This window comes from Brassica napus, chromosome C6, assembly GCF_020379485.1.
Source record: "Brassica napus cultivar Da-Ae chromosome C6, Da-Ae, whole genome shotgun sequence".
NCBI lineage: Eukaryota > Viridiplantae > Streptophyta > Magnoliopsida > Brassicales > Brassicaceae > Brassica > Brassica napus.
In genome coordinates, this window is record NC_063449.1 from 38,154,498 (window position 1) to 38,173,051 (window position 18,554).

Consider the following 18,554-nt stretch of genomic DNA (forward strand, 5'->3'; position numbering starts at 1 on the left):
AGGGCGTTTGAAGAAGCCTTGGTCTCTGTCCCTATAGCTCTTGCAGATAACAGTGGATTGCAGCCATGCATTGAGCACTCTCTGCTGCAAAATCTCAGCAAATCAAAGTTAGTGATTATGGGTTTGTTTTTGTTACTACTTAATATTGGTTAGTCACTGAAAGATATAGGGTACGTTTATTAAAAATGAATTGTTTCTCTCAGTTTGTGATAACTCAAAACATTTCACTTTGGCTTGTTAAGTATGGTGATTTTGATTGATTATCCAGCTTGCGTTTTCGTAACATTCTAAGACTTCTAATGTATTGATTCATGGACTTATATTTTGGCCCCTCTTGTAAAACTAAAACCAATTAAAACGATGGACATTTAAGAAAATAGAATTGTTGGAGGTTGAAGTTGTCAGGTCCTACTCCTACAGTAATGGAACTGAGAAATCACTGGTTTGTGATGTTTTGATAATTAATATTTTAGTGGGTCTTCTCCAGTTTTACTGACTTCAAAAGTCAAATAAGGTTCTGTACCTTTTGTCTTCTGCCGACAATGTTCATGAGCTCATTAAGCTTTCTTTGTTTGCTTGATTGAAACCAATTCAGATCATTTGGATCTTAGCACATACTGTTGCACATGAACGAAAAAAAGCGTATGAAAAGTGTACTATAGCTGAATTGAAATTGGATTTAAAGTGAAGCATGACTCTTCTGTTCTTTCTTCTTTTAAATGAGTAAAGGTTGCGTCCATTCCGAAGTTAGAGCATCTCCAATGGTGGGACCATTGGAGTCCTTAGCCATATTTTAATATTTTTTTTTCTTTTCTGAATAGTTAAGGACTTTGATGCTAATTATATGTCCAATGGTGTTACTACTATGAAGTCCTTATAATTTTTTTTTTTTTAAGAAATTAAAAATTATGAAAGTTGCAAAACATTAAAATTGAAAATTCATTTATTGAATGATTAAATGCAAACATACAATAATTATTCATCTTCATCATTACCAAACTTGTTCCAAATATTTTCTACCAAATCATTTTTCAATCGTTCATGTAACTGCCTATCACGAAGATGAGTCCGTATAAGAAGCATATTAGCGAGATTTGGAGGCATCTCGGAAGTATTGGGTGCATCCACATTCGAACTTCTGGTCGAGGTTCCTTCTTCAAATTCAGATGTATCATACTGAGTGTATCCATTGCGTTCATTTTCTACTATCATATTGTGAAGTATGATACATGTTCGCATAACCATCCCTATCTGTTTCTTGTCCCACAAAATAGCCGGGTTTTTCACTATTGCAAATCGAGATTACAATACTCCAAAAGCCCGCTCCACATCTTTTCGGGTTGATTCTTGAACTTTAGCAAATAACTCTGCTTTAGGACCTTGAGGAAGTGAGATAGATTGGATAAATGTTGACCATTTTGGATATATACCGTCAGTGAGGTAGTACGCCATATCATATTGGTGTCCGTTGACCACGTATTGTACCCTTGGAGCTCGACCTTGTAAAATGTCATCAAAAATAGGTGACCGATCGAGGACGTTAATATCGTTTAAGGTACCTGGTGGACCAAAAAAAGCGTGACATATCCAAAGATCTTGTGAAGCGACAGCCTCCAAGACAATTGTCGGCTTTCCTGATCCACGTGTGTACTGTCCTTTCCAAGCAGTTGGGCAATTTTTCCACTCCCAATGCATACAATCGATGCTTCCAACCATTCCAGGAAAGCCACGTATTTCTCCAATGTCGAGTAGTCGTTGAAGATCTTCTGTAGTGGGTCTTCGTAGATACTCTTCTCCAAATAATTGTATTACGCTTTCTGTAAAATTAGTTAAACACGAAAGTGTTGTGCTTTCACCAAGTCGGAGATATTCATCTGTGGCGTCCGCCGTGCAGCCATAAGCAAGCATACGAATAGCTGCCGTACACTTTTGTAGTGGAGATAGACCTAACCGTCCGACAGCATCTCTTCTTTGCTGAAAAAATGTAACATTTTCGGAGAGGCGATTGACAATACGCAAGAATACTTCCTTGTTCATGCGGAAACGGCGCCTGAAAAAATGAGCCGGAAATGTGGAATCTTCACGGAAGTAATCATTCCATAGACGGTTGTGGCCCTCTTCGCGGTTTCGTTCGACATATGCACGTTTCTTCGGTTTGACTGTTCGATTTTCGACGATGTTGTTGAATGTATCCTCAATATATTCATCGACCGCCTCATCCAAAACCGCATATAATCTTCGATCTGCTTCATCTCCCATATTTCACTATCCTTTCTTAAATCTACAAAAGAAAGTTTGTTAAAACCAAAACCATAGTTGTGCGTACGAATAGTTGGACCATTATATCAACCTTATATATCAGAATCATCTAATTCTAGGTTGTCAATCAATCATTGTATCAACCTTATACAATATCAAATATTCGATGGTGGATTGAAGCCTACTAAAGATTTGAATTGGTATTTTGAGAAGCAACACAAAACTCTACTATCATACTGGCAACACAAACCAGTGACCATACCTGCCGTGAGCATACAAATATGAAGGGAAGGGTTGATGAAACGCAGATACTCGAAATTAAAATTTCATCATAACAAGTTTTTAGTACAAGAAGAGCAAATGAGATAGCTCTTCGCCGAGTCTACAACCAGACTTATAAATACAAAGCTAATAAACAGACAAAGTACCCGTGACTAGGTTCACATGGAAAAATAAGAGAAAAAAACAAGCATCCCGTGAATACATAAGGAAGAGACAGCAGCTTTTGTCTTCGTCAGGCACATGGTCTTGTACATCACCTGAAATAGAGAAAATGAGATGATTAAACATAGTGAAACGAACAGCAAATGTGTACTAAAGTTAGAGCTAACAATCATCACATCATTTCAGACATAAGTTTCATTTTCAGAGCTAATTCCATGTCATCTAGTGGCTCAGTCTTTGCAAGTAAACTCTCTAGCACATTCTGTTTAGAGATTTGTTTTTTGAGCGCCAACAGTCCTTCTATCTTTTCCAATTCTTCTTCTTTTCCACCTTTCTTCTTCTTGCTACCAGCCTTAGCTGCCTTAACTCCTAGTAGAAACGCAGAAGATTAAATAGGGATCTTTAGTTCAACTCTATTTAATCCTAGTAGGAAACTGTCCTATCATAACAGCTAGAGAGTGAGTTAATGAAGTTTTCGTTTGAAAGCGAGATTTAATGAAGCAGTATGGATATTATTTGCTAACTGTCCTATCATAACAGCTAGAGAGTGAGTTAATGAAGTTTTCGTTTGAAAGCGAGATTTAATGAAGCAGTATGGATATTATTTGCAAACTCCTACTAATTTCACACGAGGCAGAGATGAAGGATAATTTAATCCACTAACCTCACAGGGCTCTCTCGAGTTCAGCCACACGCATAAGCAGCATTCTCACCTCGTCCTGCAGCATTCTCACCTCGTCCTGAACATACATCATACAGTTATTACAGAACTATAGTCCTACCCACATATAAGTAAAGTCCTAAAGACATAACAGATCACTCATCACTCACCTTAACTGCCTGGCACTCTCTCAGAAGCTTTGCCTGCTCGTGATACCGTTCTTTGAGCCTCTCAACTTCTTCAAGAATAGCCGTAACCCATGGTTGCCTGAAATGCAGCCCATCATTCTGCAAAAAAAGATAAACATTTGTCAGAATATGAACCATAAAAATAACCAGATTAATTACAGTACATACCTCAAAGTCTTTGCAGATAAAGTATCTTTTTCCCGGGAGGTAGTCGTACGTATCATCTTCATCAACGGTTTCTTTCGTGATTGATCCACAGGGGCAAATTTTGGGAATCCCCTGTTGCGCATTTGCAACAAAATCGATCATGTTGTAGTACTCTTTTTGTGCTTTCTTATCGCGAAGTTCTTCCTCCATTTCAAAACCTGCAAGGAAAATCATGTTATCAGATTCATAATTAGCTATAAGGATAGCTTAACACAAATGGTTTCGACTATCCTGAACCCGTAATCGATTTACAAATCAATCTCGAACCGTAAAATTATTTATAACTCTTCACGGAACGTAAATCAATCCAGAAGTCAATCCCAACTCAATTTCAAACCCTATATCTATTAAAACCATACGATAGAACTCTCAAACAACAAAGAACCGATTCGAGATGCTGAAAATAACAAACCTAGACGAAAACCGTAAATCGAAAAAAATCCCCAATTCGATTTGAAACCTAAAATCGATTTTTACCACACGATAGAACCCTAGAACTGACTAATCAACATGCATCAACACCTAATCCAAAAATATTGAGTTAAGAGCACGCGATTTACCTTCACCGTTTCACGATCTCTGAATCGCCTTTCGCCTTCGGGAGAGTTTTTTTTTCGAGACGGAGAAAGAGAATGAATGTTTTTTCCACATACGAAACACAACCCCTACCACGACCACTCCCGCCTTGCCACGTGATTAAGGATTTGATCCTTAAACCCCTTAGTTTAGGATCAATCCTTCGGTTATGACATTTTAAAATTATTTTTTTAATTGCTTTTACCTAAGTTATCGCGCTTAGGATTCATCACGAACCCGCGTTGCGGGTGCTCTTAGAAAGAAGAAAACAAACTATCACATGCTCAAAATAGTGTATTTATTCCAAATTAACAAAAGCGGTAAGAGATAAATAGTTCTCCACCGACAAAGTTTAATCCTTATAATGACAAATTCTGTTTAAGTTGTAATCCGTGAGGTCGGACGATTTAGAACATTATTACGACAATGATACATTCGTCACATGATTTAATTAGATAAAAGCCCTGTTCGGGAACGCGCTAAGCACTAGTCGGGCGGTCGGATTGGGCCTAGCGCCTAAAGAAAAAATCGGAGATTAATCGGAAATTAAGCGGGGCAGAATTTTTAGAAGGTTTACTATGTTATAAAACATGTTAATCTTTAATTGTGTATAACATTAATACATTTTCATGTTTAAGATTGTATAAAACACACAAATATAATATATAAACTTAATATAGTGTAATTTTCATCAAAATTATGAATATAAATGATATTTATAAAATTTTAGATCAAATAAATAAATAAAAATATTATTAAAAATAAAAAAAAAAATAAAAAATAAAAATAAAAAATAAAAAATAAATAAAAAAATAGATTAGGCGGCCGCCTAGGCGGCTAGGCGGTCATTTAGGCGGTCTAGGCGGAAAAAAATCGGATATCCGAATTTTTAAACCGATTTGGCATAAATCGGGGCGGAAAAGTGACGCGTAACGCTTAGGCGGCCGAGTTTTAGAACAGGGGATAAAAGCAACATTCAATGTACATCCTGTGTCACATTTAAAAAATGCAGCTCCTTTGGTTCCTTCTCCTTTAATTGCAATAATTGACCAATGCTGAATTTAATTTCACCTCTTCTCGGGAACACAAGGGCAAGATCTGGTCCAATGTGGTGGAGATTATGTTCTTAGTTTTGTCAGACTCACAAAAACCACACTTGGCAGTTTCCTCTCATCACTTATTACAGAGCTTGCAGACAAATTAAATACCATCGCAAAGATTAGATATACCCATGTTACACTCTAACCCCCAGAGAACTATAAGAATATAGTAATCTCTACTAAGTCATAATATATTTCACATTTCAACTAACAGTATGCAATATCCAGTGATTAATTTGTTTTTTCGGTTCGGATTTCTCCCATGATTTCTTGGGTGTTGGTTGTAAGTTGTAACAGAAGGTCATTAAAACTAATGCCGTAATGCGACAAAAGGCATAATGTTAGTTTATTACTACCCCGTTCCCGAAAGTAAGATGTTTTAGGTTTTTTTCTTGTTCCACAGAGATAGATTTTCTATATTGTTAAGGTACTTTTTTATATTTTTGAGAAACATTAATTGAGAATATTTGAATTGATTAAATTTCATTGGTGGAAAGTTATTGGAAAGTGTATAATAAAGTAAAAAATAAATTAAATTATAAACATTTATTAAATTCTTAATAAGTGTGCATACTCTAGAAAATCTTACTTTCAGGAACAGAGTAGTTTATATTACTACCGTTTTTCTTTGATTCAAATCTGTATAATGCGAAAATGCTGCTAAATTACAAGTGAAAAACTGTTAAACACACGGATGTTAATAATTAAGCTGTTGATTTCATTTATTACCATATAAATATAATATCAACAATAATCTTGCAGCACTTGTGCATGTCCCCCACCACAACATGCATTGGTCCCTACTCCAAAAAGTTTTCTAAAAAACTCATTGGTCCAAAGGGGATCCATACAACACTTTAATATACACATCAAATCCAACTTACAACTTTAACCCTTACTTCCCATAATAAAACTAAAGGGTAACGAAAAATTGACATAGGAGGACCAACAAATCCTCCTTTTGTGTTAATTAGATGCATTGTAGCTTAAGTAGATGGATCGGATTAACATCGAGATCCTTTTCTACAAGAGAGAGAACCAGCATTGCCCGTCACAGAAGCCACCACCGAGGACGGTCTAGCCGACAGACTTGAAGCTTTTGCATAGCTTGAAGAGGATCTTCCACCAGAGGGCGTAAAAAACGCACCATTTAGGAACAAGTCACCTTCTGATCTCCAATTCCAGTTCTTCCATTTGCTTTGTGGTGCATCTTCGTATTTAGTCACCTTTTTTCCAGTCACATAGTTGTAATTCAATACTCATATATATGAGTAAAATAGAAATATATTCATTATAAGATTAGCTCTTAATTACCTCTTTGAAGACGTGGTCATTGGGAGCAAGAAACCTATTGCCTTGACTGTTAATCGTTGGAGCTGCACTCCCACCAATTGCGTACATTTGCCAATGCGTATAATCATTATTTACCACATGAAAATACCCATGCCTACATCTGCCAATTTCCCATATTATATTACATGAAATTAGCTAAAATAATATAAAATTCAAGGACTTGTTTAGAATAACTCTAAAAGTTAAGTTTATTTTTTACCTGGGCATTCTCTGAACAAGCCCTTCACCAAAATGATTAAAAGCAATGGTGACTTGCATGTTCTTGTCTCTCGTGTACGAATCACTGTGTCCTAAAAGCATCACTTTGTTATGATGCGTCAAGTAGTTATTAGATATCGTAATGGCCGTCGATCCACGGATCGCATCGACAAGACCGTCATCGCAGTTAGACAACGAGCAGTGGTCCACCCACACGTGGGACCCACCGAAGATCGAGACGGCGTCTCCGTCCGACGCCGTCCTCCAGCCGTAATGTGATGGCGAGTCTCTGACGTAAGCATTCCCTCTCTTCTTGCAGTCATGGATGTTGATACCGTGGAAGATGATGTTAGTCACGTACTGAACAGTGATGCACGCGCCGCCGGCGATGTGCACGCTAGCTCCACGGCCGTCTATGGTCTTGAACGAGTTCATCATCAGCTCTTCTTTCAGCTTTATGACCATGTCACGTGCGAAGATGATCCACAGCGGCTCGTCTTGGATCACTGCGTGTCTTAGAGTTCCCGGTTTAGGGTTAACCGCGTCTTTGTCGCTGGAGTCAGTCACCACGTAGATTCTGCCGTCTCGGCCACCGATAGCGTGTTTGCCAAAACCAATGGCGCAATCAGCTAGTCGTTGTCGGTTCTTCTCCCATTTCGGGTCGCATCTCCAACAGTCGTCGATAGGGTTTCCGGTCCCACACGAGAGGACACCAAGATTCCTTCTAGACGCATTTATCTTCCTACAAATATATACACAACAATGTTATAATGTGGATGTTCGAAAGTATATATACTTTTTAATTCAAGAAGCTTTAGGAAACTTGTATACGCACTCGTTTACTTCTTGAACTACGAGTTCAGGGTCGGAGACATGGTTGGAGGCAGTGAAGGTCGGAGCTAGAACAAGGAAGAGACATGAGAAGAGGGACAGAGACAATTGGTGAACAAGTATCATTCTTTGTATTGTCTCTCCAGAGGATTTTATGAGATTTGAATGTGTCTTTGTTTGATGAGATTAAATGGTGAGGAAGGCTTTGGCTTCTTTATATAAGAAAATATCCTTCCTTGATTTCTGGGTTTTTAATAAAAATAAAATAAAAATTTATGGAAGCCCCCACTCTTTTCAGATTCTTTAATTTATAGCCATGTAGTATATATTATTATAATGCTAAATAATTATTATTTAATGTTTTCAGTTTATTTTTTTCAGTTTATATTTTTATATAAAATTTTATTTAATTTTTTCAGTTTAAATTTATTTATTTATAATTGATAAATAATTATTTTATCACATTTTGATTGTTATTTATAATAAAAATTTTATTATTTGTAAGCTATAAATATTAATAGTCGTTTAGTGATTTATTTTTGAAATGAAAATAAAATTGTTAATTATGTGAAAATAAATAAATAATATAAATAATATAATTTATTTATGTTTAAATAAAAATTTGATAGTAATTGAACTATATTACTAAATGAAACTTAATAAAATATGTATTTTAAAGATTTGGTGTGATGAATAGTGTTACACCAAATTTAGTTCAACACTATTTACATTATAACAAATTTGGTGGGATGTTGTGAATTTTGGTGATTTGTTGGAGATAAAATTACACCAAATTTGGTGTTTTAGTGTCTTGTTAGAAATGGTCTAAAAACGAGAAATGGTGAAGAAAAAAAAACTAAATATTGGATAGAAATATAATAGAGAAAAATAAATTAACCTGATTAATTTTGTTATTATATATGGGAGCTCTTGTGAGCTTATGAACTACATTGTTTAATTAATAGCTTGCCAGAACCTGGAGATAACCATTTATTTTGTAATTCACTAGCGTTTATTATTGATTTATTTTACATAGCTAGTTTCCAAATGGTTAGACTGCAAATACAACAGAGCAGACACAACAAACTAAAAAAGCTAGTAGCAAAATATACAATCGTTTTGGCTTAACCAGGAACCTATTTAAAACTGATCAAGTAACATTAAAAAAAAATTGGACAACAGAAAATTGAATTTTCTAGTTCCAAGTTCAATATTTCTGGTCACTTTCACTGATATTTTAAGCGCATATATACACATGTCAAGTGGATAAATATAATATGCATATATTAGAATTCACTTGACATGTGAAAGAATAGGTTCCTGGTTAAGCCAAAACGATTGTGTATTGTATTTTTTTTTAAAATCCGAGAGTGTTATATTATCGCACTTTAAACATTGAACGTTTTTGACTAGCACATTGAACGTTTTTGACTAGCACTTTAAACTTTGAAATTGACATTTTTATCATAATAAACCTCCAAATCAACTAGGTGACCTGTACTGTTCATTTTGTGATGACGTGTCGGTTTTTTATTTTTATTTTTTTCTTTTAAATAAAAAATAAAATACATACAAAATTCGAAAAAATTAGAAAAAATTCGGAAAAAATTAAAAAAAATCGAAAAAAATCAAAACAATTCAAAAAAAATCTAAAATTTCAAAAAAATATAAAAAATAACATTTCAAACCTAAAAATAAAATAAATATTTTAACAAATTAATCCAATTATAAACCAATAAGTATATATAATATAAGAACTTGAAAGGTGATTCTACATTCTGGTTTTTGGTTTTTGATTTTTCAAAATTTTTTGATTTATTAATACTTAACTTGTTAAATTTTCAAAATTAATCCTATTATTGATATTATTTATTAAAATGATATTTATTTTAGTAATTTAAGTTTGTTTAAAAAGAAATTAACTTATAAGTGAAGTTCTTAAAAATAGTAAATAATTTTGAAATTAAATAAATAACTAATCAAACTTTAGAGAAACTAAAATATATGTTACTTATCTAAGAAGTTCCACTCATACCAAAACCTAACATATACGAATCTAAAGGCATACCTCTCTATCTCTTAATTATATTTCAAACTAACTTACAGTATTTTAGTTAAGGTCAAAAACATTTTAAGTGGTCTATGAGATATTTTCTAGTTTCACAAAAAATTAATAAGTTAAGTATTAATAAATCAAAAATTAAAAAAAAATCAAAAACCAAAAAAACAGAATCTAGTATCATCATTCAAGTTATTATATTAAATATATTTATTGGTTTATAATTTGATTAATTTTTTCAAAATATTTTATTTTATTTTTAATTTTGAAATGTTATTTTTATATATTTGAATTTTTCAAAAAAAATCAATTTTTTGAATTTTTTCGAATTTCTATGTATTTTATTTTTATTAAAAAAAAACAGACACGTCATCACAAAATGAACAGTACAGGTCATTTCGTTGACTTGGTAAACAAGTAAACTTTTATGATAAAAATGTCACTTTCAAAGTTTAAAATGCTAATAAAAAATGTTAGTTGTTTAAAGTGCGAGAATGTTGCAATCTCTTTTGTTACGATAGCATGTGCACAGTGTACCGTACGTACATTAACTTTTTCAACGTAACTAAACTACTGATGCTTTTGGAGACCAAAACGAAAGAACTGTGGATGCCTTTAACAATGATTACCCTTTTGTCATCCTTTAATTGTTTTGATGTGCAGTAAAGCGATTTTTTTTAAGCAAAAAAAAAAGAAGTAAAGTGACTTTTTAAGAAAACAATAGAGAAATTGGGTTATATAGCCACACAAAAACACCTAATTCATTATCTATAGAATTGCCCTAACAGATCTATATACGTCTCGTTACTATTCTATATTAATACTGTGTTGCCCCTTATGTCAACCGGTGAAAACTGCAGCACAAAAAATAATTTTTAATGTTAATTATTAGGTGTAAAACAGTAAATCGTGGCTTACCTTTCTCTATATCTTCCTTTTCACATCTTTCTTTTTACTTATCTAGGTAATTTTCCGGCACCGAGTGGAGTATTTCCGTCGCCTCCGCCTGTTTCTCTTCGATTTTTGACATCTCTTTCGCTGTTATAAACTTCCGCCTCTACTCCGCTTCTGAAGTCGGCTCCCAATCGACGGCGTTAAGTCCACAGCGGCGCCTCCCAACAACATGTGTCTATTCCATTTAACAAACTCGATTCTTCTCGGATCTCCCAATCGACAGCGTTAAGTCTTGCTATTGATATGTCTTACATGGTTTTCATTCCACATTATTGTTATACTATACATTTTATTTAACATTTACTTTGTTATATGGATCCTAATGGAAGATTTATGCTGCCAAGTAGATTGTTCCAAACTAGATTTGAGCCATGTGGTGAATATATTCTTATTTATATGTAATGATGCAATGTGTATATAAGTAGAATATATCGTAAAATGGAAAGACCATACATGTGAAATGGAAAATATATATATGATCTTTACCATTTATATTTTTGTTGTTGTTGCGGTATCATTGATATGAATCTTAGTTTATGTGTATTGATCAAAACTAGCATTTAAAACTCAATTTTATCACTTCGTTACCAGATCAACATAAGTGTAAACTTCACACAAATTTCGTTAACCACATCTACATTTGTTTTTTGGGTTTAGGGTTTATATTTGAGTTTAGGGTTTAGTAATTAAGGTTTAAGGTTTAGAATTTAGAGGGTGAATGAAATTGGGGGTTAGGTTTATGATTTAAAGAAAATTAATAACTTTACATATTTTTAATATTTGGTTTTATGGTTTATATTTGGTCTTATGGTTTATATTTGGGCTTATGGTTTATATTTGAGTTTAGAGTGTAGTGATTATGGTTTAATGTTAAGTATTTAGGAGTTTATGATGAAGTTGTTATATGGTTTATTATTGAAGAGCTGATATGGGGTTGGTGTTATATACTATTTTGGCGATATGGAATAGAACACTTATGAACTTTCATATCATGTGTTTTAATTTTGGTGATATATAATTGGCATGTTACATAATATAATTTAATATAACATGATATAATTGAATATTACATAACATTATATATTTTTTAGATTTTGATATTTTAGTTTAGTGTTTATATTTGAGTTAGAGTTTAGTGATTAGAATTTAGGGTTTAGTTTTTAGAAGGTGAGAGGGTATGGTTGGGGTCGATATTATAACTTCTTCCATGCAATCATGGACATTTCGTAATTTCACCAATATGTATTATATTAGTTATTTTGTTCCATTCTATTTGGATCTATGGTTTATATTTGGGTTTAAGATTTATATTTGGGTTAGAGTTTAGTGATTAGAGTTTAGGGTTTAGTATTTAGAAGGTGAAGGGGATGATTGGGATCAACATTAACTTTTTCTATGCAATCATAGACATTTCATAATTTCATAAATATGTACTATGTTATTTATTTTGTTTCATTCTATTTGAGATTAGGATTTATATTTGAATTTAATATTGGAAAATAATTTATAGATTATATTTGGGTTTATAGTTTTTTTACTAGGGTTTAGATTTACTAAGTAGGGGTTTGGATATATTATTTAGCTGTTGTGGTTGGTTTTATATGTATAGTTTCCAGCCGATGTTTAGATGATCATATGTCCCAGAGATAAAATAGCATATATGCAACCGAAATAGAATAGTATACGCGCAATCTGGTAAACATTAACTTCTTCGTGCACTCATCTTAAAAATGGAATGACTGAGTTTGGTAAATGGAATACAAGATATATTGGAAGGAAATATATTTTAATCCACCAATTACTGCGCATAGCAAAGCCGTATGCGGTAAATATATAAGTCATGTGGTTCTCCTCTCTTTTATAAGTTACCACCAACTCACCTCTTTGTTAGGCCACATAGATTACAGTCGACGTCATCTATATTCATGCTTCACCGGCAACTTGTTGTAATAAAAGGCAGAACCGGATCATATGAGGGTAAATGTCACCGATTCAATTATGTTAAAATCATAGTCAGTTTCCTAATTACATTTTTGATTTTGGCTATCTCGCAAATTCACCCAAAACAATACTGGTGACAAAAGTAAACAAAATAAACGATAAAAATCAAGGGAAATTAGGTGAGATAACCACACAAAAATCCATAATTCACTCCCTCTCTCCTTTTTCTTCTTCCTATCTCTCTCTACTCTTTCTCTATAAAACTAATTTCACTTTTTTTTGTGGTTATATCACAAATAAGCCCAAAAATCAAACCAGCTTGTCTTGCGGCCAATTTTCGGTTGGGAAGTATTTATGTATGTTTGTCTTAATAATACGAGCATTATAATTTTCACAAAGCATATTCTGATATGCGTGCATATATATATATATATATATCGTTTGTCACACTAACATGTAGAACTTAAAAGGGAACTTAAAATGTCATATCATATATACGAAATGTTATTGTATTTTTTTTTTTGAAACTCAATGTTATTGTATTTGAAGAGAATAGTTAACTTCCTGAAACATTCGTAGTTATATATGGAGTTCAATGTCAGATGAAAGAATACATAATAAACCCATCAGATATTCAGAATTCAGATGTTACAGAGTAACGTCATACGATAAACCTTCTTCTTTTTGGCAACTGTAAAACCGTTACGGTCACTGTGTTAAGGAAATATCTTCGACTAAAAGGATATATGTAAATACATAACTCTACAGTTTACCCTACTTGTACTACTGTATAAATACATAACTCTACATTTTATCCTAGACTAAAAATGTAAATACATAACTCTAGTTAAACGAACTATTCAAACCTTGCAATGTACATACTTTTTGTCACAGTATACATGTACACATTTCTTTTTTTTTTTATTCATTTTCGCAACGTCTAGCTATGGCTGTATATTGTCGTTGATACATGTTTACTTGGCTTTTGATCATGCATGTATCTCCCATCTTTCGTATCTGTACTTTCGTTTGTACCATCTCTTTTCTCTGGTTAAATTCAGAAAATTGGAAACATTTAAACATTATATAGCTTTCAAAAAAAAAACAAGCGTTTACATTTGTCGGTCTATTTAATAATCTCGTATTATGTTTCTCCAAATCGAAAACACATTTTTGAATGATTAGGAGAGTTAATTAGGACAAGGGATTAATGGACCGCACCCATTTCCTCACCAATTATTGTTGATTCACAAATTTAACATTATTCATAAATTAATTTTTATATAAAAAGTACGATATCGTAAGACACATCTGAACCGGTTTAAGATCCAATAATGGGAAACGGATTTCGGGTTTGAATTAAAGGTCACGTTCGTCCATGTGAGCCTTGTCTGGCCAAGCCCCTGCATTCATGGGTCGAACATCTGGACCGTTCATTTCTAACATGCCTTCACCGTCAGCCCTCCGATCTTACATGCACCGGTCCTTCTCACGCACCACACCAGTTTTACAAAACCGTATTGTAATTGGCTATACTCATATTTAGAAGGGCTTATTTATCAAATAACCAAAAAAATAGAAATTAAATTTGTAGAGAGAGAGAAGAGAGAGATAGGAAGAGAAAATAGAAGAGAGAAAGAAATTTTGGTTAGTTAGTGAATTTATGTTTTGTGTATGGTTAGTAGACCTAATTTTCCTATTTAGAAAGCTGGGCGTAATCACATAATCACTCATATGTAGAAAGTGATACAAAATATTAAGGATGAGATGGTGGAATAAAATTATGAAAGTGAAAAAGGTAGTTTCCACTTTCCACTGATATTTTGAATGTTTCTTTATATAAATATTTTATTTCCTAATTGCTAAATGAATGAATAAAAACACGTAATAATCTAGAAATACTCACTTTTTGAGAGTACTAATCAAAACTTTTATTTTATTTTCGGTTTTCAGAATTTAGAGATTTGAGATATCGTAACTCAAAAGGACAATGGTGTTTCTATAAACTTGCAGCCACAAATTTTTAATAGTAAAAATCACATTTCTTTTACTTATCTTGCGATTTTGCAAGATTGACTGAATGTATAACTATGAAACCAGTATTATGGAGAATTTAAACTAAATCAAGGATATTTTAATATTTCATAATATTTATTATTAATCTTAACATTCATCGAATTTTATAAATGTTAGATTGTTTTTACCTAATTGTTTATGTCTTGGAAATAATTCTCCTCACGCTGCTGCTAACTTCTTTCTTTTAAAAAAAAAATAATATTTATCAACATAAATTAAACCCGAACCCGTTTTTAGTAACAGAAAAGTGGAAAGAGAGTGTGTTTTTGGTTACTTAGTCAATTTGGGTTTTTTTTAATGTCAGTGGATGCAATTTCTCTATTTTCTTATAAATGTTAGATTGTTTTAACTAAAGTGAACCGGTTTTTATCTCCACCTAATAATTTTTTCGTACGCAAACCTATCCGACGTGATCCATTTAAGAGGCGGTACATATATGTAACCGATACCATTTTCAACAAAAGGCATTTAGCCCGGAAAAATGGAATTAATGCATAATTACCCGCATTACCGGAACTCTCTGAACATAGGAGACTGTATAATCCTCCTATTAGACCCAGTCGTGATTAGACCTTCCAACCAGAGTAGCTGGAAACCGGTTACTTCGTAAAGCAAACAATTTATCCGATCCAATTGACGCACACGAAACAGGAATAACATGGAAGGGACGGTGACAATCGAAAAAAAGCACTTACAGATGTTGAAACGCCACCCTTCAAGCAAGAACACGGGCTGCTACCTTATACTGAGGTAACATTGCATATCTTCTCCAAGAATCCAATGTTTCATAAAACATATTAAGATGTATTGCCATGTCGTTAGAGAGAATTAAAGGCTGGTGTACGCAGAGTTCTCTATGTTAGGTAAAAACTTCAACTCACATACGTCTCACCAATTCTTCATGGCGGAGCTCCTTCCACGCGTGTTCTAGAGTGAACTTCTTTTTATAGTTGTTAAAAAAGATTTCGTGAACTAATTTTACAATGTCATTCTCGTTCATACCACTGCTTTTCTCTCTTGTGGCTGCTTCATACGCCCCACAAAACTTGCAAACTGCTTCATTCAGCTTGTATCAGCGTTGCTTGCATTGAGGACCCTCTCTTTTTTCACTGCCAGCAAGCTTAGGAGAAGCTGAAAAGTATGTTGCAACTCTTGTCCAGAAAGCGACTGACTTCTGCTCATTCCCAACAACTGGATCCTTGCTCGTGTTCAACCACGAGCTAATAAGCACTATATCATCTGTTGGAGTCCACGCTCTTCGCTCCTTACGCTCTGCTGGAAGATCGCGACCTTCCTCTGTACCTTGACTGAAGAAAGGAACTTGCGATGATGACCGAGAAGCACTGCCTTGACTGCCAAAGACTACCTTTTGTTGACTATTTAGTAGTTCAACAAATTTTGCAGAGTCTTGGAATGGATTGAAATCCATTTTCGAAGGCAAAGAAAGAGGAGAAGGTGGAGAAAGAGTAGAAGGAGGAGAAAGCTGAGAAGGAGTAGAAAGAGGAGAAGGTGGAGAAAGAGGAGAAAGAGGAGAAATCAGAGAAGGAGGAGAAAGAGGAGAAGGAATGTTGAAGCGCATTCAGTTGTTCGAGATAGAAGAGAAAGTCACAGCTTATAAATTAATCAAGAAAGAAAAGGAAGAGAACGTTCAAACGCATTCAACACACCCAACCAACAAGACTATCTAACTTAATTATATTGGCAAAATAATAAACGCATCCGTAATGACTTGACCTATATCTAACAACAAACAACAAACAATGTATTTCAATTCCAACTAACTAGAGCCAGACAATCACTTCTATTTATTACGGTGAAACAACAATTAATTACCCTAAAGTAACTACATCCAGACAACAAACAATTAACTAAAGCCAGACAATCAGTTCAGACAGAAGCAAAACCATTCCATTGCAGAAGAGAAAAACTCTAACCTGTATTTCTGCGTACTCCTCTCTTCGATGATCCTTCCTCAAGTCTTTGATCCCTGGATCACAAAGACCGAACATATTAAAATTTATTTGATCGTAAACACACAAAGACAGAACATATAAAAATGTATTTCATCTAACCATCACACGACACAAAGACATGAACATAACTGACCATCAATAGACACAAACCAACACAACAAACAATAAAATTTGGTAACAGTCGATGCGGTAAAAAATCAATTGTGATCCATTGATGTAAACAAACAAGATATAGATTCATTCATGACACATGATCGAACTCAACAAAGAAATAAACATCTTTAAAACCTTGAAGAAGAAGAAACCAGAAGCTTTACCTTTCGATTTCAGGAGAACCACCGAGAGAGTACTCCGTCACCGTCGAGGAGAGCCACTGAGAGACAGAATCAACATAACAAACAAATGAAACTTGCGATCAGACCAACTTGAATCATAATCTGAGACATGCATGAACAACAAAACAACCCCTCACCCTTTTGATTTTCGGAGAGCCGCAGAGAGAGAGAGAGGTCTGTCGAGGAGAGACACCATCAGATAGATCGCCGACGACAGATAGGTCGCCAATGAGAGCCTCCGAGGGATGCGTCGCGTAGATGACCAGAGCCACCGACGAGAGGAATCGAGAGAGAGAGAAGGCCAAAGGGTGACCCATAGGAGAGGAATCGAGAGAGATACACCGCCAAGAAGAGAGACAACGCTGACGAGAGCCACCGAGGAAGAAGAGCCGGAGAAGAGACCACCGACGGACCAGGGGAATCGAGAGAGAGAAGCCCAAAGGGTTCCTCAGCGAGGAGAATCGAGAGAGGTAGAACGCCGAGGAGACCTAGATCGCCGGCGTGATCAACCGAGAGAGACGAGCCGGAGAAGATCCGATCCACCGCGGAGAGGTTTCGAGAGAGAGAGAGACACGATTTCGTCGAGGCAAAACATCACGCAAGAGAGAACCCGAGAAGGCCGAAACACCATCTCTCCTTCGCCCAGTCTTCTTTCGACACCTGTCTCTAAGCGACGTCCCTACCGTGGCTTGTTTAAGCGATGTGTTTTGCTCCTTTTCTATTTTTTTTTTTAAATTGGCAATTAACATAAGAGACAGGGGTTAGACACCCCCGATAAAGATGCCCTTACGCTACTTTTATTTCTTCTTATTTACGCCAGCTTTCCCAATCACACTCAATTTTATTATATACTACTAAATAATCATTACGGTGTAATAAGGTGTCTCAAATCCCTACGATCCAACAACTTATTGTAGTAGTACTATATATTCTGCACATTATCTTTGGGATACTTTTCATAATCCTTGCTTAAAACGACTAAAGGAGTAACGGTGGAGAAACAAACAGTTAGATGATGTTGGCATTAGCAGAAGAGAACAAGCAAAATATACAATGCTGGAATGGACCTCGACAGGTTTATGATCAAACATTTTTATATAATTATTTGTAACCAAATTTGGATATGTTAGTTTAAAGTTAATTTTTTAGTTTCAAATCTAAATCTAAATTTCTCAATTTAGTCTACCTAAAGTTTAGTGGGATAAATAAATTTTTTTTTTGTCTCATCCAAATTCTTCTTAAAAAAAATCATGCAGTGCGACTGTATTGCATTTTTAGACTAACAGTTAACTCTACATTTAAATTTATTTTACAATCAGCTAAGAAGCTACCAATCAAATGGACTATCAATTTTCGTCATTTAATGTTTACAAAGAAAAAGTGTATTCTATATTTTACT

General features: G+C 34.3%; 3 protein-coding genes across 5 annotated transcripts; all 3 read right to left on the reverse strand.

Annotated features, from left to right (window-relative positions):
- Positions 1–854: 854 nt before the first annotated feature.
- On the reverse strand, positions 855–4,489 carry LOC106403703 (putative nuclease HARBI1). 3 transcript variants are annotated; one of them, XM_048760165.1, is made up of 3 exons: positions 4,320–4,489; positions 3,721–3,917; positions 855–3,651 (listed from the first exon to the last, which is right to left on the reverse strand). In XM_048760165.1, the coding sequence occupies exon 3, from the start codon at positions 2,257–2,259 to the stop codon at positions 1,303–1,305; it is 957 nt and encodes a 318-aa protein (XP_048616122.1). In that variant the 5' UTR covers positions 2,260–3,651; positions 3,721–3,917; positions 4,320–4,489; the 3' UTR covers positions 855–1,302. The 3 variants fall into 2 exon arrangements, with proteins under 3 accessions (XP_048616122.1, XP_048616124.1, XP_048616123.1); XM_048760166.1 differs by having other exon boundaries at positions 3,721–4,489.
- A 1,643-nt stretch (positions 4,490–6,132) lies between these two features.
- LOC106402512 (probable pectate lyase 5) lies at positions 6,133–8,065 on the reverse strand. The gene is made up of 4 exons (XM_013843264.3): positions 7,822–8,065; positions 6,988–7,728; positions 6,750–6,888; positions 6,133–6,661 (listed from the first exon to the last, which is right to left on the reverse strand). Exons 1-4 carry the CDS (start codon positions 7,941–7,943, stop codon positions 6,440–6,442), a joined length of 1,224 nt encoding a protein of 407 aa, XP_013698718.2. The 5' UTR covers positions 7,944–8,065; the 3' UTR covers positions 6,133–6,439.
- Positions 8,066–13,369: 5,304 nt separating this feature from the next.
- On the reverse strand, positions 13,370–18,295 carry LOC125588625. The gene is made up of 4 exons (XM_048760168.1): positions 17,293–18,295; positions 17,138–17,193; positions 16,782–16,834; positions 13,370–13,818 (listed from the first exon to the last, which is right to left on the reverse strand). The coding sequence occupies exons 1-4, from the start codon at positions 17,470–17,472 to the stop codon at positions 13,712–13,714; spliced, it is 396 nt and encodes a 131-aa protein (XP_048616125.1). The 5' UTR covers positions 17,473–18,295; the 3' UTR covers positions 13,370–13,711.
- Positions 18,296–18,554: the final 259 nt, after the last annotated feature.